Source organism: Lolium perenne, chromosome 5 (genome assembly GCF_019359855.2).
Source record: "Lolium perenne isolate Kyuss_39 chromosome 5, Kyuss_2.0, whole genome shotgun sequence".
NCBI lineage: Eukaryota > Viridiplantae > Streptophyta > Magnoliopsida > Poales > Poaceae > Lolium > Lolium perenne.
Genome location: NC_067248.2, coordinates 240,355,944 through 240,370,806, shown reverse-complemented (window position 1 = coordinate 240,370,806; position 14,863 = coordinate 240,355,944). Strand labels below are relative to the sequence as shown.

Genomic DNA, 14,863 nt, shown 5'->3' with positions numbered 1-14,863 from the left:
CCACTCCTCCAAACGTGACGTACCTTCTTGCAAAGGAAGGGAACACGGGAATACATCCTCGTCTCCGCGTGCCTCGGTTATTTCTATACCCGAGCTCTCTTTCCTTGTGATAGCCATCGTGCTTGAAGTACATATATCTTGCTAGCACTTGTGCTACATATATCTTGTGCATATCTTGCTTAGCTCTAGTTGTTATCATTACACTTAGTTGAGCTTAGCATATTTAGGGTTTGTGCTTGTAACCTAAACATTAGTTTAATTCCGCATTCTTACAAGACAAATACATAAGATTTTTTAATTGCCTATTCACCCCCTCTAGACGACATCTCGATCTTTCAATAAGTAACCATACTATTATTTATCTATACTTAGACATTTCCTAAAAGCGCGTGCCTGTTTTTTACCTCTACCAAAAAGGCGTATTTTTGGTTCTTACGAAGACGAATAATCTATAAATTTGGCTGTCAGTTTTGGCATCATCTGAAGGTATTTGTAATGAAGCAACTCTTGCCACGCGCTATCCTCATTCAATGGCTTGAACAACTATTTACCAAGTATATATTTCTAGGTTATTCGGCAACCTCCACTCTCAAGCCCCCTTTATCTATTCGTGAAAATAATCCCCAATTAGTTAGCTAAAATTTTCATTTAAGTTAATCACATTGCCATAAATATCTAGATCTCTAATTGTCTATTATTTTTCTGAATCCCATTAGGTACTTCGAAGAAAGGAAACATGGACATCCCAACATTTAGAATAACAAGAAAATTTCCATATGAGAACAACTCATTCCAACTGCTCAACATTTTTCTCAAAATTGTCCTCCAAGGCTCTCTATTCTTTGTTTTGCTATTTTCGGTAGGATAGGGACACCCAAGTACCTTTGATTTTTTTTTACTATAACGATTGTTCATATATGATCTAGAGTGACCTTGCAGAATATTATCTGGATCAACATCCTCCTGGTCGGATAGCGTCTCCCTCGGTGCCCTATAGGTGGTGCAACTGTGAATGTAGCAGGTCGAACGATGGAGGTGCTCAGTTTGTAGCGGTGACGGTGGTTGGATCTATCTATTGCTAGCTCACATGCGAGGTTCCCTATACGGGGGCTACCGTCTAAAATGCGGTGGCTCGACCTTAGGTTCAATCGGGACATGGAAAAGAATCTCAAATATGCAAAAGCAGGGAGGAGTGCTGAGTGGCAAAATGCCGGTGGTCACATTCTCACTATGCCCTTTCCTCTTCTTCTCCAAGACAACACGCTGCAACAGATTCTGACCTTTTATGTGAATCCTCTGTCCTGGCCTTAATATTTTCCATTATCAAGTTCAACTTTGCACATGTCATTTCAGCTGGAAATGCCCAGCACAGCACCTGCTCTGCCGGGCCTTCTTGACTTGCCGGCCAAGAAGGCAAGAACTTATTGCAACAGCCCGTCTTTTTCCATGGCTGATTAGTCAGAGTCAGCACATCTACACGACTACACCGTCTTTTTTTCATGATCTCAGCAATCAGCTCAGCAAACGCGCCATTGAAGTCCCCGTTTCCCTTCCACCGGCCATTCTTAGCTCAGCAAACACGTCAAACTCACCAACCCATCACTCCAGCACCACACCACCAGACCACATCCTCTATAAATATGCTTGCAACCCTCACCGCCACACGCACAACACACTACACCAACCAACCGTCGCAAACTCTCACGTTTCTTCAGAGTTCAAGCGCAAGCTACACCTGAGTACCTTGACTTCTCGGTAGTTCTTGATATGGCATCTGCCGCATCTTCATCGGTGCACCGCCCGGCTCTCGCCTTGCTCATGGCCCTTGTTCTCGTCACCGGCTCGGACCTTGCAGGCGCGGCGCGGCCAGCACCGGCGGAGCGGAGCAGCGAAGGGGAGGTCTACGGCTCGGCATACTTGGCGCCGGCAGTGGACAAGGCGAGGAAGACGGTGGAGATGCTCGTGGCGAGGCTGCCAGCAGGGTCCAGCCGCAAGGGGGCCGGCCACTAGCTACTGGATGATGGACAGCCCGGATCGATTGATCTGAAGATGGTCGTGTGAATAATTCAGATTTTGTAGGCAAATATGTGAATTAGTTAGTGAGTTCATATAGGTTGTTCATGCGATGCGAATTGCACATAGCATGTTTATTCTTTGATATCTTCCTTCTTATTTTTCTCATGTTACTATGAAAAATGTATATGATCTACCTCATTATATTACTCCAGATATATGATTCTTTACTTCTTGTAAGTGATGTCTAGTATAGCAGTTTTCTCAGGGACCACCAATTAAATCTCCACTTGCAACATTCCTTTGTTAATTTGCTCAACATGGTTGCAACACCATCCTTGCGACCCGTCAAAACAAAGAAAAAACCGACCATTTTATTGCAGCACTCAAAACATGTCCATTATCCAAGCTTGTAGAGATGCAACCAATCCCCATATTGGGTCTAATACAAGCTAAAGAAGCCTTTTATTATTTAAAATGTTTAATCGTCACACTTGGCTTCTGCATGATTATGATGCACACAAACACATACGTCCAACATAGTAGAAAATATAAAATGATATAAAAAAGCGCGATCAACAATTTTTTTCAGAAACTATAAAGACGCCTAAGATGATGAAAGACCAATCCGGAGATGAGGATGACATCCATATTGGACAAAAAATAACCCTCACATATGAGAACAGAATTTCTATTATTAACTACATTGTAATTTCTGCATAGACAAAACAACAACAAAAAACGGCAATCCTCTCACCCTAATAAGTAATTTAAACACACGGTCTACCCTTTTAGCCAGTTACCAAAAATAGTAGCAACGTCACATGGTGGGTATAAGGTCCAACCTACTTGGATGAGTGACCACTGGATCAAAAAAAAATTATGACTAACCATATACATCTAGCAAATTTGCACTGAAAGGAACTTGTTATGGTGACAAAATACGCACTTTGGAATTCCGTGTCAATTAAGTTTAATAAGATTAACTTTGATGGTGATTACAACTCTATGAAGATGCCACAATTATTTTATTTTTTTTGTTCTTAAGGGGAATCTTCAACCTCAGAACGTATCTAAGGAAAAAAGATGAATGTAGTATAATAATATACTCTATTTTAGCATTAAGTAATTAATATGAATCGGAGGAAGGTACTATGTCACAAAAAAAATTCTCTCTTGAACCAGTGATTTTTTTACAGTACGTAGTACGTACTGATCATCTCGTAGCTAGCTAGCGCGTTGCTGTGTTGGACGATGGGATTATGGGAACACGGACGTGAAAAGCCTTTTCCAACGAAACTCGACCAAGATCCGTAGGCATGCAGGCTCGTGGAACTTTCGATCGGTATCTGAGTTAGGTTCTCCTGGTAAGAGCGACCCGGTCCTCAGATTCGTACGCCCACTTTACTGTCAGCACCCAGGTAGACGATTTGACGAAAAGAATCTCTATTTTGAAAAAAAGCGAACTCCGCCACCCAGGCAAAAGGATGGCAATGTCGGTGACGACATTACACTTACGCCATTTTCTCTTCTTCCGAAAGCAACATAGCCGAACGGAACAGGTTTGAAGAAGAAACCTTCTATTTGTTCCTCTTCGAAATGGAGGTTGAAAAACCCTTTATCCTGACCTTTAAATTCTCCATTACAATTCCAAATTTGCAACGTCAAGTTATTGCTTGGATTTTATTTTTTGCAACATAAAGGTAGCTGCGAGATCGATCGGCTGGAAATATATAGCTAGCAGCATCTGCCAGTCTTCTTGACTTGCCGGCCAAGAAGGCAAGAACTTGAGTAAGTCGAGTCGCATCACCTCGTCTTTTTCCATGACCGATTGGTCAACACATCTACACGTCTTTTCGTCACGCGCTCGAACTCGAATCTCCCTTTCCATGCGAGCTCAGCAAACACGTCAACCTCACCCACCCATCATCACACCACCATTCCACCACCTCTATAAATACACTTGCACACACTCACGCACCAACCAAACAACTCCGGCGAACTCAGGCGATACACCAACACCGGCTACCTTCAAATATTCTTCAGAGTTCAGCTCCGGGAGTCGGGTTAGACCAAGCCCACCTCCAATTCTTGGTTTCTTGGGAGTTGTCCGATATCCTTCGTTGATATGGCATCGTCCGGGCGGCGCGCGGCTCTTGTCATGCTCGTGGTTGTCATTATGGTCACTTGCACGGGCCTTGCCGAGGCAGCGCGGCCAGCACCGGCTGAGCGGAGCAGCCGGGGGGAGGTTGAAGCTGCGGTGAACTTGGCAGTGTACCCTCCAGCGGCGGCGGCCGCGGTGGACAAGGCGAGGAAGACGGTGGCGATGCTCATGGCGAGGTTGCCGGCTGGGTCCAGCCGCAAGGGGCCCGGCCACTAGGGCACTAGGTTGATGGAAATGGATGGCTGGGATCGGGTTTTCTGATCTGCTTGTGTGACTAGTCCGGACTCCGGACAATGGAGACACACTAAGATGATGTAGTGAATTAATTTGTGAGTTGTATAGGGCGCGCTCATGCATACTAACTGTACATCGATTCTTTGATATCTTGTTTTTCTAATTCGCTTTAAGGAGACACAGATTTGTCAGTGAGTTTTTTTTTTCGCGGGCACGCGAACAGCGTGCCATATCTTTATAGAAGAAAGCAACGACAATTACAAGAAACCAGAGGGGGATGCGAACATCTGCCCTTGGCCAACCCACACACACCACCCAACTCGACGCCTACTCTCGCAACATGACTCTCCGCTCCCCTCCCTCGCAGCCTCCCACAGGCTAAACTCCTCCAACACACTATCAATGATTTGCGCCGTGGAAAGCTGCCTATCTAAGTTTCCGAAGACCCGGGCATTCCTTTGCTTCCACAGCGTCCAGGCAATGAGCAGGACAAACGTGTCAAAACCTCGCCTGTCTTCCCTCCGCAATCTCTTCGTCGTCTCAGTCCACCATCTCTCCAGGTTGGTGTTCTCCTGCGGCTCCTGGAGTTGCGAGCCCATCCTTCTCAAGCAGCCGAACCAGACCATCCTTGCATACGGGCAGTGTGACAGAATATGATCCACATTATCCTCCTCTTGGAGGCAGGTGGCACAGGGATCAGGGTGGTCCTGCAGGCCATGCCGGGCCCTCCTGTCCGAGGTCCATAGCCTCCCCTTCATCGCCAGCCAACCGAAGATCTTGCACTTGAGAGGGGCAAAGGAACTCCAAATCGGCTTGGCCATACCCCAAGTAATCCTCCCCAAACAAAGCATGTTGTAAGTCTCCTTTGCGGAATACCGTCTAGACGAAGAACCTTTCCAAATGATCTGATCCGGCCTACTCTCCTCGCGCGGCACTCTTCCAATTTGTTCCCAAAGCTGTGTGCATTGCATCCAACCCTCAATGGACAGGTCTCCAGAAACATCCGACAACCATGCGTCCTCATGCAGAGCATCACCGACCTTCCTCATATTCTTCCTCCTTGTCGGGACAAGCACCGCAACCTCAGGAGCAATTTCATCCACACTCCACCCATTAATCCATCTATCTCTCCAGAATAGAATACTCTTCCCATCTCCCACCTCGAAGCTCGCCAGGCTCCGGAACACCTCATTGGCTTCTACATCATTAAAGGCTGGCAGGCCTTGCCAAGGCCTCGACGGATCCGTACGGCGGAGCCAACACCATCTCACTCTAAGGGCCAAGCCCCGCAGCCTCAAATCTTTTACTCCCAATCCACCGAACTGGGTCGGCTTGCAGATCGTGTCCCAAGCTACCAGACATTGCCCTCCATTGACCTCCTTTTTCCCGGCCCAGAAAAAAGCTCTCATCCATTTGACCAATTCCTCCAGCACCCAAGCCGGCGCCTCAGCAACCATGAGCTGGTGAATAGGCCGCGCGCTTATCACCGATTTGATGAGAATGAGCCTTCCTGATTTCTGAATCATGCCTCGCTGCCAAGCCGGAACACAATGTATGACCTGGTCAATCAGCGGTTGCCACTCCGCCTTAGTCAAGGGTCTCAGCGCAAGCTGCATGCCAAGGTACTTGATGGGGAACCCCACCACCTCGCACCCCAGCGTCTCTGCAACCCTCTCCACATCTCCGTCCTGCTCCCTAATCAGCGTGGCTGAGGTCTTCCTGAAGTTGACACGCAGCCCGGAGGCCTCTCCAAACACCTGTAGAATTGCCTTCACCGCCTCGAGCTCAGTGTCCAGCGGCTTGCAGAAGATAACCACATCATCGGCATAAACCGAGATTCGCTGAAGCTCTGATATCCCCGCAAGCCCAGTGAACAAATTCCTATCCACGGCCTTCTTGATCACCGCCGTCAACACCTCCATAGCAGCCACAAACAGCATGGGCGAGGTGGGGTCCCCCTGTCTAAGGCCTCTGGCATGCATGAATCTATCTCCGGGCACTCCGTTCACCAGCACTCTAGTGTTCGCCGTGTTGAGAAACAAGGCAACCCATTTTAGGAATCTCTCTCCAAAACACATGTGCCGGAGCACCTCAAACAGGAAGCTCCAAGAGATCGAGTCGAACGCTCGTGTTATATCTAACTTGAGGAGCACACCCGGCTGCCTAAACTGATTTATTCTCCTCGCCACTTGTCTCACCAGCATGAAATTATCGTGCAGGGACCGGCCCTTGACAAACGCCGACTGGTTGGTACTTGTCGTCGTGGTGAACGAGCAGATGCCATAGGATGGCTTAGATTGGGGCCGAATGGACGCAAGAGGATTCGGGGGAGGGTTTGCGATCAGGTGGGAAGAGATTCCGGATGGTTTCCTCAAGAACTTGGCCAAGGCCAGAGGTTGAAGAAGAAAGACACAAGGAAGAACTCCCTCTAGATCACCATGTTCATAGATTCACACAAGTTACAGGCTCTGCCTTCCTACATACACGCGTACATACTTGCCCGTGAAGATGGGCTGCCCCCTCTCCTTATATAGGGGAGAGGGTGGCTTACACTGCAAGAAACCCTAATGGCATCTTTGACTGGACAAACTACTTTACAGAGTTACTGTACAAAGCTACTTTAACTGGCTACTGTACAAAGCTACTTTAATCATAGATGACACCGGGGCCTTCTTTTATCATAGAAGCTGACGTCCCCCGGCTTCTTTCTCCGTCACCTCTCTCTTTGGCGCCAGGGCTCTGAATAAAGTTACTTGGCTTAGCTCATCCTTGTCTTCTTGCTCTGAAGAGAATCTTTGACCAGTCCTGCCGACAGGCTCTCCTTTCCGGTATCTTTTATACCGGGTCCCGGCATACCCCTTTGGGGATACCGGCTTAGCCTTGCTCTCCCGGATTCCTACTAGGCTTCCGGCAAGAACATTAAACCGGTATCTCGATGGCTCAAACCATCCGGTTTGGCATGCCTTTGGCATACCGGGGGTTATCCCCCCAACATTAGTCCCCGAAGCTGGTATAGCCTGGAGGATTCTATCCTACAGACCATGCCAGGTTTTCATCTTTCTAAGATACCGGTTTAGTCACTCATCTCTTGAGCTTAGTTCCGGCACCTTTACCCTTGTTCCTTTTCTTCTCTTTGCAAGGCTCGTTCCGGCATCTCTTTTTTCCGGCACCACGTGTCTTTGCTCCTTCCTCGGCGAAGTCGAGAATATATCGGGCCCCGCGCCTGTCAGTGACATGCGCACTGTAACTGACGCGCCAGTGTCCGCTGTCACATCGTTTCGACTCCCGCGCACGCATTTAATGCACCGCAGCGGATCCCACTACCTCTTCGGGATCCCGCGTGCGCCTCCGTGTGGCCTCCGTTTTCGCGCGTGTATCCCTCCGCCACGTGGCGGCCCAAGGCGCGAACCGTCGCGGGCCGCGAGGCGAACCGCCGCGGCCCAGCGGTTCCACGCCCACTTTCTCTCTCTTATATAAACGCAACTGCCCGTTCCTCTTCATCTTCTTCGCATTCTTCTCCTTCGCGCACAGAGCTCCACGCCTCTGCGCCTCCGCCGCTCTCCGTCCGCCGTCGCCCGTTCAAGCTCCGGCGCCCGGCGAACTTACGCCGCCCCTCCGCCGAACTTCGCCGTGCGGAGTTCTTTGGCAGCACCTTCCTCGCGTCCGCCGCATTTGTGCTTCTTCGCGAGCTTTTCCGCTTCGCCATCGACGGAGCTCGCCGGCGACCGCAGAGCCGCTCCACCGCCAGCAAACACTCCCCTCAGCGTCCGCGCCGCTCAAGGTTGGTATCAATTTCGCTTTACTCGCCGTTCGCTTGCTTTCCAGATCTTGAGCCTTTGGTGTTCTTATTTGCTCCTTTTCTTTGGTTTTCTTCTTACTCGTAGATCTTCACACGGGGTTGAAGTTTGGGATTCCTGTTTCTCCGCCCATCCTTGCGATGTCTGACGAGGGATCTTCCTCTGCATCCTCTTCTTCTCTTTCTCTCAAGCGCCGTAGACCTTCTCCCGGTGAATCTACGGCCTCAGATCCAATGGAAACCGATTCCGGCAACCAGCAGGAATCCGGTGACCCCCAAGAGTCCGGCGGCCACCTAGAATCCGGTAGCTTTAGCCAAGCTTCCGGTAGCCAAGAGGCCAGTGGCTCTGGTCAAGCCTCTAGCAGCTCCAGCCAATCTTCCGGCGAGGAGCCTTCCCCAACCACCCGCGGAGCCTGGATGGGCTCCTACGTTACTGAGTTTGAGATCGATTGGCTGTACCGGTCTCGGAGGATTCCGGAAGGAGTTGCCTGCCGGATTCCGGATAACGAGATCGAACCGGATCCGGAAGACGACGAGCATGTTGTTTTTCTCGCTCACTTTGAGCGCGGCTTCGGCCTTCCTGCCTCTACTTTTTTCCGGGATTTCCTGGATTTCTACGATCTCCAACCTCACCACCTTCCTGGCAACGCCCTTTTCTATCTTTCTTGTTATGCCACCTTCATGGAGGCTTACATCGGCATTCGTCCCACTCGTGAGACGTTTGCCCGTTTCTTCAACCTGCGGATCAACTCCGTCCAGGGCAAGGAGATCCCCAAGCCCAAGCCGCCCGGGCAGGGCGGCTCCCTGCATCGTCGGCTCCCGCCAAGGGAGCACTTTTCTTAAGCTTTCCGGCCTCGAGTCTTGCCGCACCTGGCAAGGAACTTTCTTTACGTGAAGAACACCGGCCGCGCTGATCGCATCAATCTTCCTCCATATCAAGCGGGGCCCCCAGTAGAACCAACTGAGCTACAACCCAAGGACGGAACACGCCGAAACCAACCGGGTAGTGCGTTTCTTGGCCTCTCGAAGAAGGAGACCACCATCTGTTCTGACGATATCATCCGGCCTTTCATATCGCGCCGGGTGCTTCCTCGGAAGCGCCGCGCACATAGGATGAGCGAGATGTATGGCCCAGGCGATCCTACCAAGATCACAGGCCGCGCTCTCAGCAAGAAAGACGTTGTTCTCAAGGCCAAGCAGATTTGTCAAACTGCTATGCCTTTTGCGTGGGAATGGGGCCTCCTTCCCTCGGTTTCTCTAACCGTCCGACCCAAGAAGTAAGAGATTGCGCAATTTGGGGTTGTCTTTGCCGGTAAGTTTCTGCTTTTGCTAACCATCTTTTTACCTTGTTTCAGGCCAGGGACCGCTTCCCCTCTATCCAGGCAGAGCCGCGAGGACCTCTCCGGAAGCGTGCCTTTGACTCCTTCGACCCGGATCCCTACATCTTTTGGAAGGATCTGAAGATGGGGAAGACTCCGGCTGCGCGCCTTGGCCGGGACCCGCCGGAGCCCACCGGAAATCCGGAGGAGCTGGTTGTGCTCGAGGTATTTTCTTTTCCGGCTTCTTATACTTTGCCATTATCGCTTTCTTGCGAATTGCTTCTTAGCCATATCCAACTCACAGATCCACGAGCGCGTGCCGCCCCTGCGCGCCGAGGCCGGCACTGAGTTTGTGGACAAACTCATGGCCCAGGGCCAGAAGAACAAGCAGCCGGCATCTACTGCCGGCTCCAGCCATGCTCCTCCCTCCAAGCGCTTCCGGACGGAGCCCGTGGGGAGAAAGAAGTGGGCGTGCGCCGCTACGGGCGCAAAGCGATGCCAACCGCTTCCGGTAATTTCATTTTCCGGCTTGCCTCCTTTTTTGCTAAGTTCTTTTTCCGGTTGCTTCTTCTCAACCACTTGTCTTTTTCTTTTCTCAGCCCCGCTCTCAAGCTTGGCCCAAGGCCATCGGGCTCTGAGGGATCCGCAAGGACCTCAACCCCTCCTCCTCGTTCAAGCCCGGCACCATCTGGTGCCGGCAACACCTCTGCCTCCCTTTCGGGGGGCACAACAAAGTCGGGGCGTGCGGCCCCTTCACTGTCAGATCACCGCACGGAGGAGGATCTTTCCTTCCTCCCGGAACACCAAGACACCGGCGCCAGCAACACCGGCGCCGGAGAAGAAGAAGCTGCCGGGCGGGCGGAGCCTTTTGCTCCTCCCGTCCTCGAAAAGACAACTTCCGCGCCGGAATCTTCCGCGCCGGAAGGCTCCAAGACGGGGGACGCTCCTGGCGCTCCCCTTCTCCACGCACCATCCTCATGCCTCCGCCTGAGGCTCCTCGCGCCCAGCCCTCCAAGGCCGCTCTGGCGCGCCGCCGGCTAAGACTTCCGGGGCCTCTTCTACCGCGCCGCCGCCCAAGCCCTCCAAGCTCATCAAGGGGAAGGCGACGGCCTCCAGCGCCCCTTCGGGCGGCCAGCAGCCCTTGGTGCTGCACGTCTCCAAGGCTGCCAAAAGCGCCAGCATGAAGGCCACCGGCCTCCTCGGCCGCATTACGGAGTTCCAGCGCCAAGGCCGGGACCTGGGGCACCTCCTGCCGTATGCCCAAAAGTGGAACGCCGCGGACATCACTCCGGCGACCCGCGGCATGGGCAAGGATCGGCTGCCGGCACCTGATCCTGTCGGGGATCGGTGTTCTGAGGAGCACTTCATGCGGCTCCGGGCTGCCGTAAAAGAGCTTGACAGCGCGTGGTACGATTCCACGAACAATCTGACGGTATGTTCTATTAACTTTCAACCTTTGCCGGTTTCTTTGTTTCCGGTTCTGCTTTATCTTTTCCTTAGTTTCATGCCGGTTTCTCTCTTGTCTATCTTCCCAGTCCCCGAGTTTTGTGGTGAGAGCGCAGCTCTTAGCGCAAAACTTAACTTAAGTTTTTAGCGTGAAACCGGCACTGCCAGTCCCCGAGTTTCGGGTTAAACATCTTCTCCTTAACACATAATTTACTTTAGAAACGCGCAAAACCGGCACTGCCAGTCCCCGAGTTTCGGGTTAAGAACTTTGTTCTTAGCGCAAAACTTTATCTTAAAAACGCGCAAAACCGGCACTGCCAGTCCCCGAGTTTCGAGTTAAGAACTTTGTTCTTAGCGCAAAACTTTATCTTAAAAACGCGCAAAACCGGCATTGCCAGTCCCCGAGTTTCGGGTTAAGAACTTTGTTCTTAGCGCAAAACTTAACTCATTTCTTCTTTTTCTTGAACAGGTCACCGCTGACACTCGGAAGGCCCTCTTCGAGGAGCTTTTATGGGAGCACCGGGAGCTCGCTGAGGCACACGACAAGTGCCAAGGTAAGTTTTTCGTTTCACCGGCATCTTTGCTACCGGAAACCTCTTTTCCTTGTGATATTTACAATTTCTGTTCAACAGTGATCCCGGAAGCTTCCATCGATGCTCTCAAGGAGCAGCTCGCCACGGCCCAACGTACTATTTTTTCCTTTCTCCTTTGAACTTGGTTTCTTTTCAGTTTTACTAGTGTAACCTTGCTAACACTCATTTTTCCGGTTACAGGGGAGAAGGATGAGCTCAGCCGGCAGCACCAGGAGGAGCTAAACGCCCTCAAGACCAGCTACCAGGAGCTCAAGTCTCAGTTGATTCAGCTGGGGCTTGACCACGCCAAGGCCCTCAAGGCCGCTGAAGTGACCGCAGCGGCCAAGTTGGACGAGGCTCTGGAGAATGCCTGCAATGCCACTGTGGTGTTGCGGGCAGAGCTGGAGGAGATGGCCAAGGCCCGGAAGGGTGCCGAGGAGAAGGCCGCGCGGCTGGAGGAGGGGCACAAGGAGTGCGATCAGCTGATCCTGCAGACCGACACACTTGCCCTCCGTAAGTTGTTTTCTTTTACACTTTGACTACTGCATACGAGCCTTTTTTCCTTCGACCCCATTTTTGTTTCCGCTATCTTTCCGTCCGGTCTCTCTTCTTCCGGATTCTTTTCTCTCCGGTCTCTTTTTCTTCCGGTCTCTTTTTCTTCCGGTCTCTTTTTCTTCCGGACTCTTTTCCTTAAGCTTTTTCTTTCTTTGCACAGGCCTCTTTCCGGACTCGCAGAGGTATGCCGTCAAGAAGGTCGACGCGCAGCGCAGGGACAAAGGCCAAGCGGATCTTACCGTGCCATGGACGCCCAAGGACCATCTGGTCGCGCTTAACGCGCGGGTGTCCCATATGCGCTGCATAGACCGCAATCTTTCGGACATCCCTGATGTAGCTACCCAGCTATACAGGACTTTATGGCCTGGCGAGGAGGTGCCGGACACCTTCTCCCTCATCAACGACCGTCTGAAAGGTGCCGGCAGGAGGATCCGCGAGTGGCAGTGCTCTGCTGCCCGCGCTGGAGCGGACTCCGCCCTCCGCGTCGCCTGCTCCTGGTACCCGGAGCTCAATCTGGACGCCCTTACCGGCGTGCGCGAAGGCGCAGAAACGGATCTGGACCCGATCCTCTCCGCTAAGCGGCAGGATCGCGCGTACCGCATCGCGGAGTATGCCGACATGCGCACCTTCATCCCTCCCCCTCCTGGCGTCACGGATTATCTCGACGAGGAGGAGGGTGAAGCCGAAGAAGAGGTCCTGGGCGATGCTGGTGCCGGCGATGCTCCTCCGGAAGCCCCTGCTGCATGATGATTTCCTTTGAAGTGTTTGCTCATTATATCTGTTGGTCCTGTTGCTTTAAGACAATATCTATTAAATTCTGCCCCGGAATGCCGGGGCTTATGATGTAAAACTTAAGTTTGCCTGTGGTTGTGCTACAACATTTCCTGCCGGTAAGTTATACCGGTAGCTAAGTACTTATGAGTTTGCCTTAGCATATTTTGCTTTTGGTTCCGCTTTTATCCTGCACTGCAAAGATTTCTCAATTGCTTCCGCATCCAATTTGATGCATACTTGGTTCTTTTGCCTTGGCTCTGCCTGCCTTCTCTGGGCGTTCTTTGGCGTATGAGCACAAGGTTCTTTCACCAAACAAGCATCTTCTTGAACTTAGAAATAACTTTGAAATTTTGCAAAAAACCGGTTTAACCGGGGTTAATTAAATTTTTCAGATTGTTCTTTCCTGCTCTCCCTTTTCGCAGTTCATGTGCTTATCCCCTACCGGTTTATCTTGCTTGCCATGAAGCCGGTTTGCGGACAGCAGCAGAGTCGAAGACTCCGGTAGGATTTAGCACACTACTAAACCGGAAAGAAAAAACATTCAATAAGCAACCGGTAAACTGAAAAAATAGACAAGTTACATGCAACTTAAGTTGGGGTAGTCCCCGAGATTCACTCAAGGTTCCGGCATCTTTTATTCATAGCATATAAGGTACAAAAAGGAACTTCTTACACCACCACTTCAAGAGTAGAAAGGACGCAACAGAGCTACGTTCCATGGACGCTTGCTCTCCTCGCCGGACCTGTCCGCCTTTCCTTTCTTCCATTCCTGTGCATCTATCAAGTAGTATGCATCATTGTGAAGCACCTTGCTTACAATGAAGGGACCTTCCCACGGTGGCAAAAGCTTATGCCGGCCTTCAGTGCGCTGCACCAGGCGAAGTACAAGATCTCCTTCCCGGAAAACTCTTGGGTTAACCTTCCGGTTATGATAGCGTCTTAGGTTTTGCTGGTAAATGGCTGTTCTTGCCAAAGCCAGCTCTCTTGCTTCTTCTAGCAAGTCCACATCGTTTTCTCTGGCCTCTTTGACCTCTTGCTCAGTATAGAGCTGTACCCTTGGTGAATCATGGATGATATCGGTTGGTATCACCGCTTCTGCTCCATAAACCATGAAGAAGGGGAGTGTATCCGGTAGACCGGTTTGGAGTTGTTCTTATACTCCACAGTACTGATGGTAGCTCATCGAGCCAACATCCCGGTGACTTTTCCACCGCATCAATGAGTCTAGGCTTGATACCGGAAAGCACCAAGGCATTCATTCTTTCTACTTGGCCATTGCCCTGTGGATGTGCCACTGAGCACAAATCCAACCGGATGTTCTTTTCTTCACAGAACCTTTTGAACTCACCTTGAGCAAAGTTGGTTCCGTTATCAGTGATGATGCTGTGCGGGTATCCATACCGCAAAATGACATCTTTCAAGAATTTCACAGCTGTATGCCCATCACACTTTGCGATAGGTTTTACTTCCAGCCACTTGGTGAACTTATCCACCATGACCAAGATGTGAGTCATGCTGCTTCTTGCAGTTTTGAATGGTCCAACCATGTCAAGGCACCAAACAGCGAATGGCCATGTTAGCGGTATTGTCTTTAAACCGGATGCTGGGGTATGGTTTTGCTTGGCGTACCTCTGGCAGCCGTTGCATTTTCTTACCAACTCCTCAGCGTCCTCCAAAGCAGTGGGCCAATAGAACCCATGCCGGAATACTTTTGCTACCAAAGCCCTTGATGAAGCATGATGCCCACATTCTCCTTGGTGAATTTCCTCAAGCATTTCTTTTCCTTCCTCCGGTTCCACACATCTTTGAAGGACACCGGTAACGCTTCTCTTGTACACCTCACCATTGATGAATGTGTAAGCTTTGGACCTTCTTTGTATCCTCCTTGATTCATTTTCGTCAGCCGGCAAGGTGCCGCTGATCAGGAATTCCTTAATAGGTTTAACCCATGATGGTATTTCTCGAACCAAAAACACCGGTGCATCTATCT

At 50.8% G+C, this 14,863-nt stretch overlaps 1 protein-coding gene across 1 annotated transcript; it reads left to right on the top strand.

Annotated features, from left to right (window-relative positions):
* The first annotated feature begins 10,627 nt into the window (after positions 1–10,627).
* On the top strand, positions 10,628–12,896 carry LOC127302425 (uncharacterized). Its single transcript, XM_071820377.1, has 5 exons — positions 10,628–10,958; positions 11,442–11,526; positions 11,605–11,658; positions 11,746–12,057; positions 12,260–12,896. Exons 1-5 carry the CDS (start codon positions 10,707–10,709, stop codon positions 12,844–12,846), a joined length of 1,290 nt encoding a protein of 429 aa, XP_071676478.1. The 5' UTR covers positions 10,628–10,706; the 3' UTR covers positions 12,847–12,896.
* The last annotated feature ends 1,967 nt before the right edge of the window (positions 12,897–14,863 follow it).

Bases quoted from the DNA above. Each gene is read 5' to 3' on its own strand.
- LOC127302425 (XM_071820377.1), top strand. From the start codon at position 10,707: ATGAAGGCCACCGGCCTCCTCGGCCGCATTACGGAGTTCCAGCGCCAA. The intron at 11,527-11,604 runs GTAAGTTTTTCG...TCTGTTCAACAG, and splicing joins GGCACACGACAAGTGCCAAG to TGATCCCGGAAGCTTCCATC. The intron at 11,659-11,745 runs GTACTATTTTTT...TTCCGGTTACAG, and splicing joins GCAGCTCGCCACGGCCCAAC to GGGAGAAGGATGAGCTCAGC.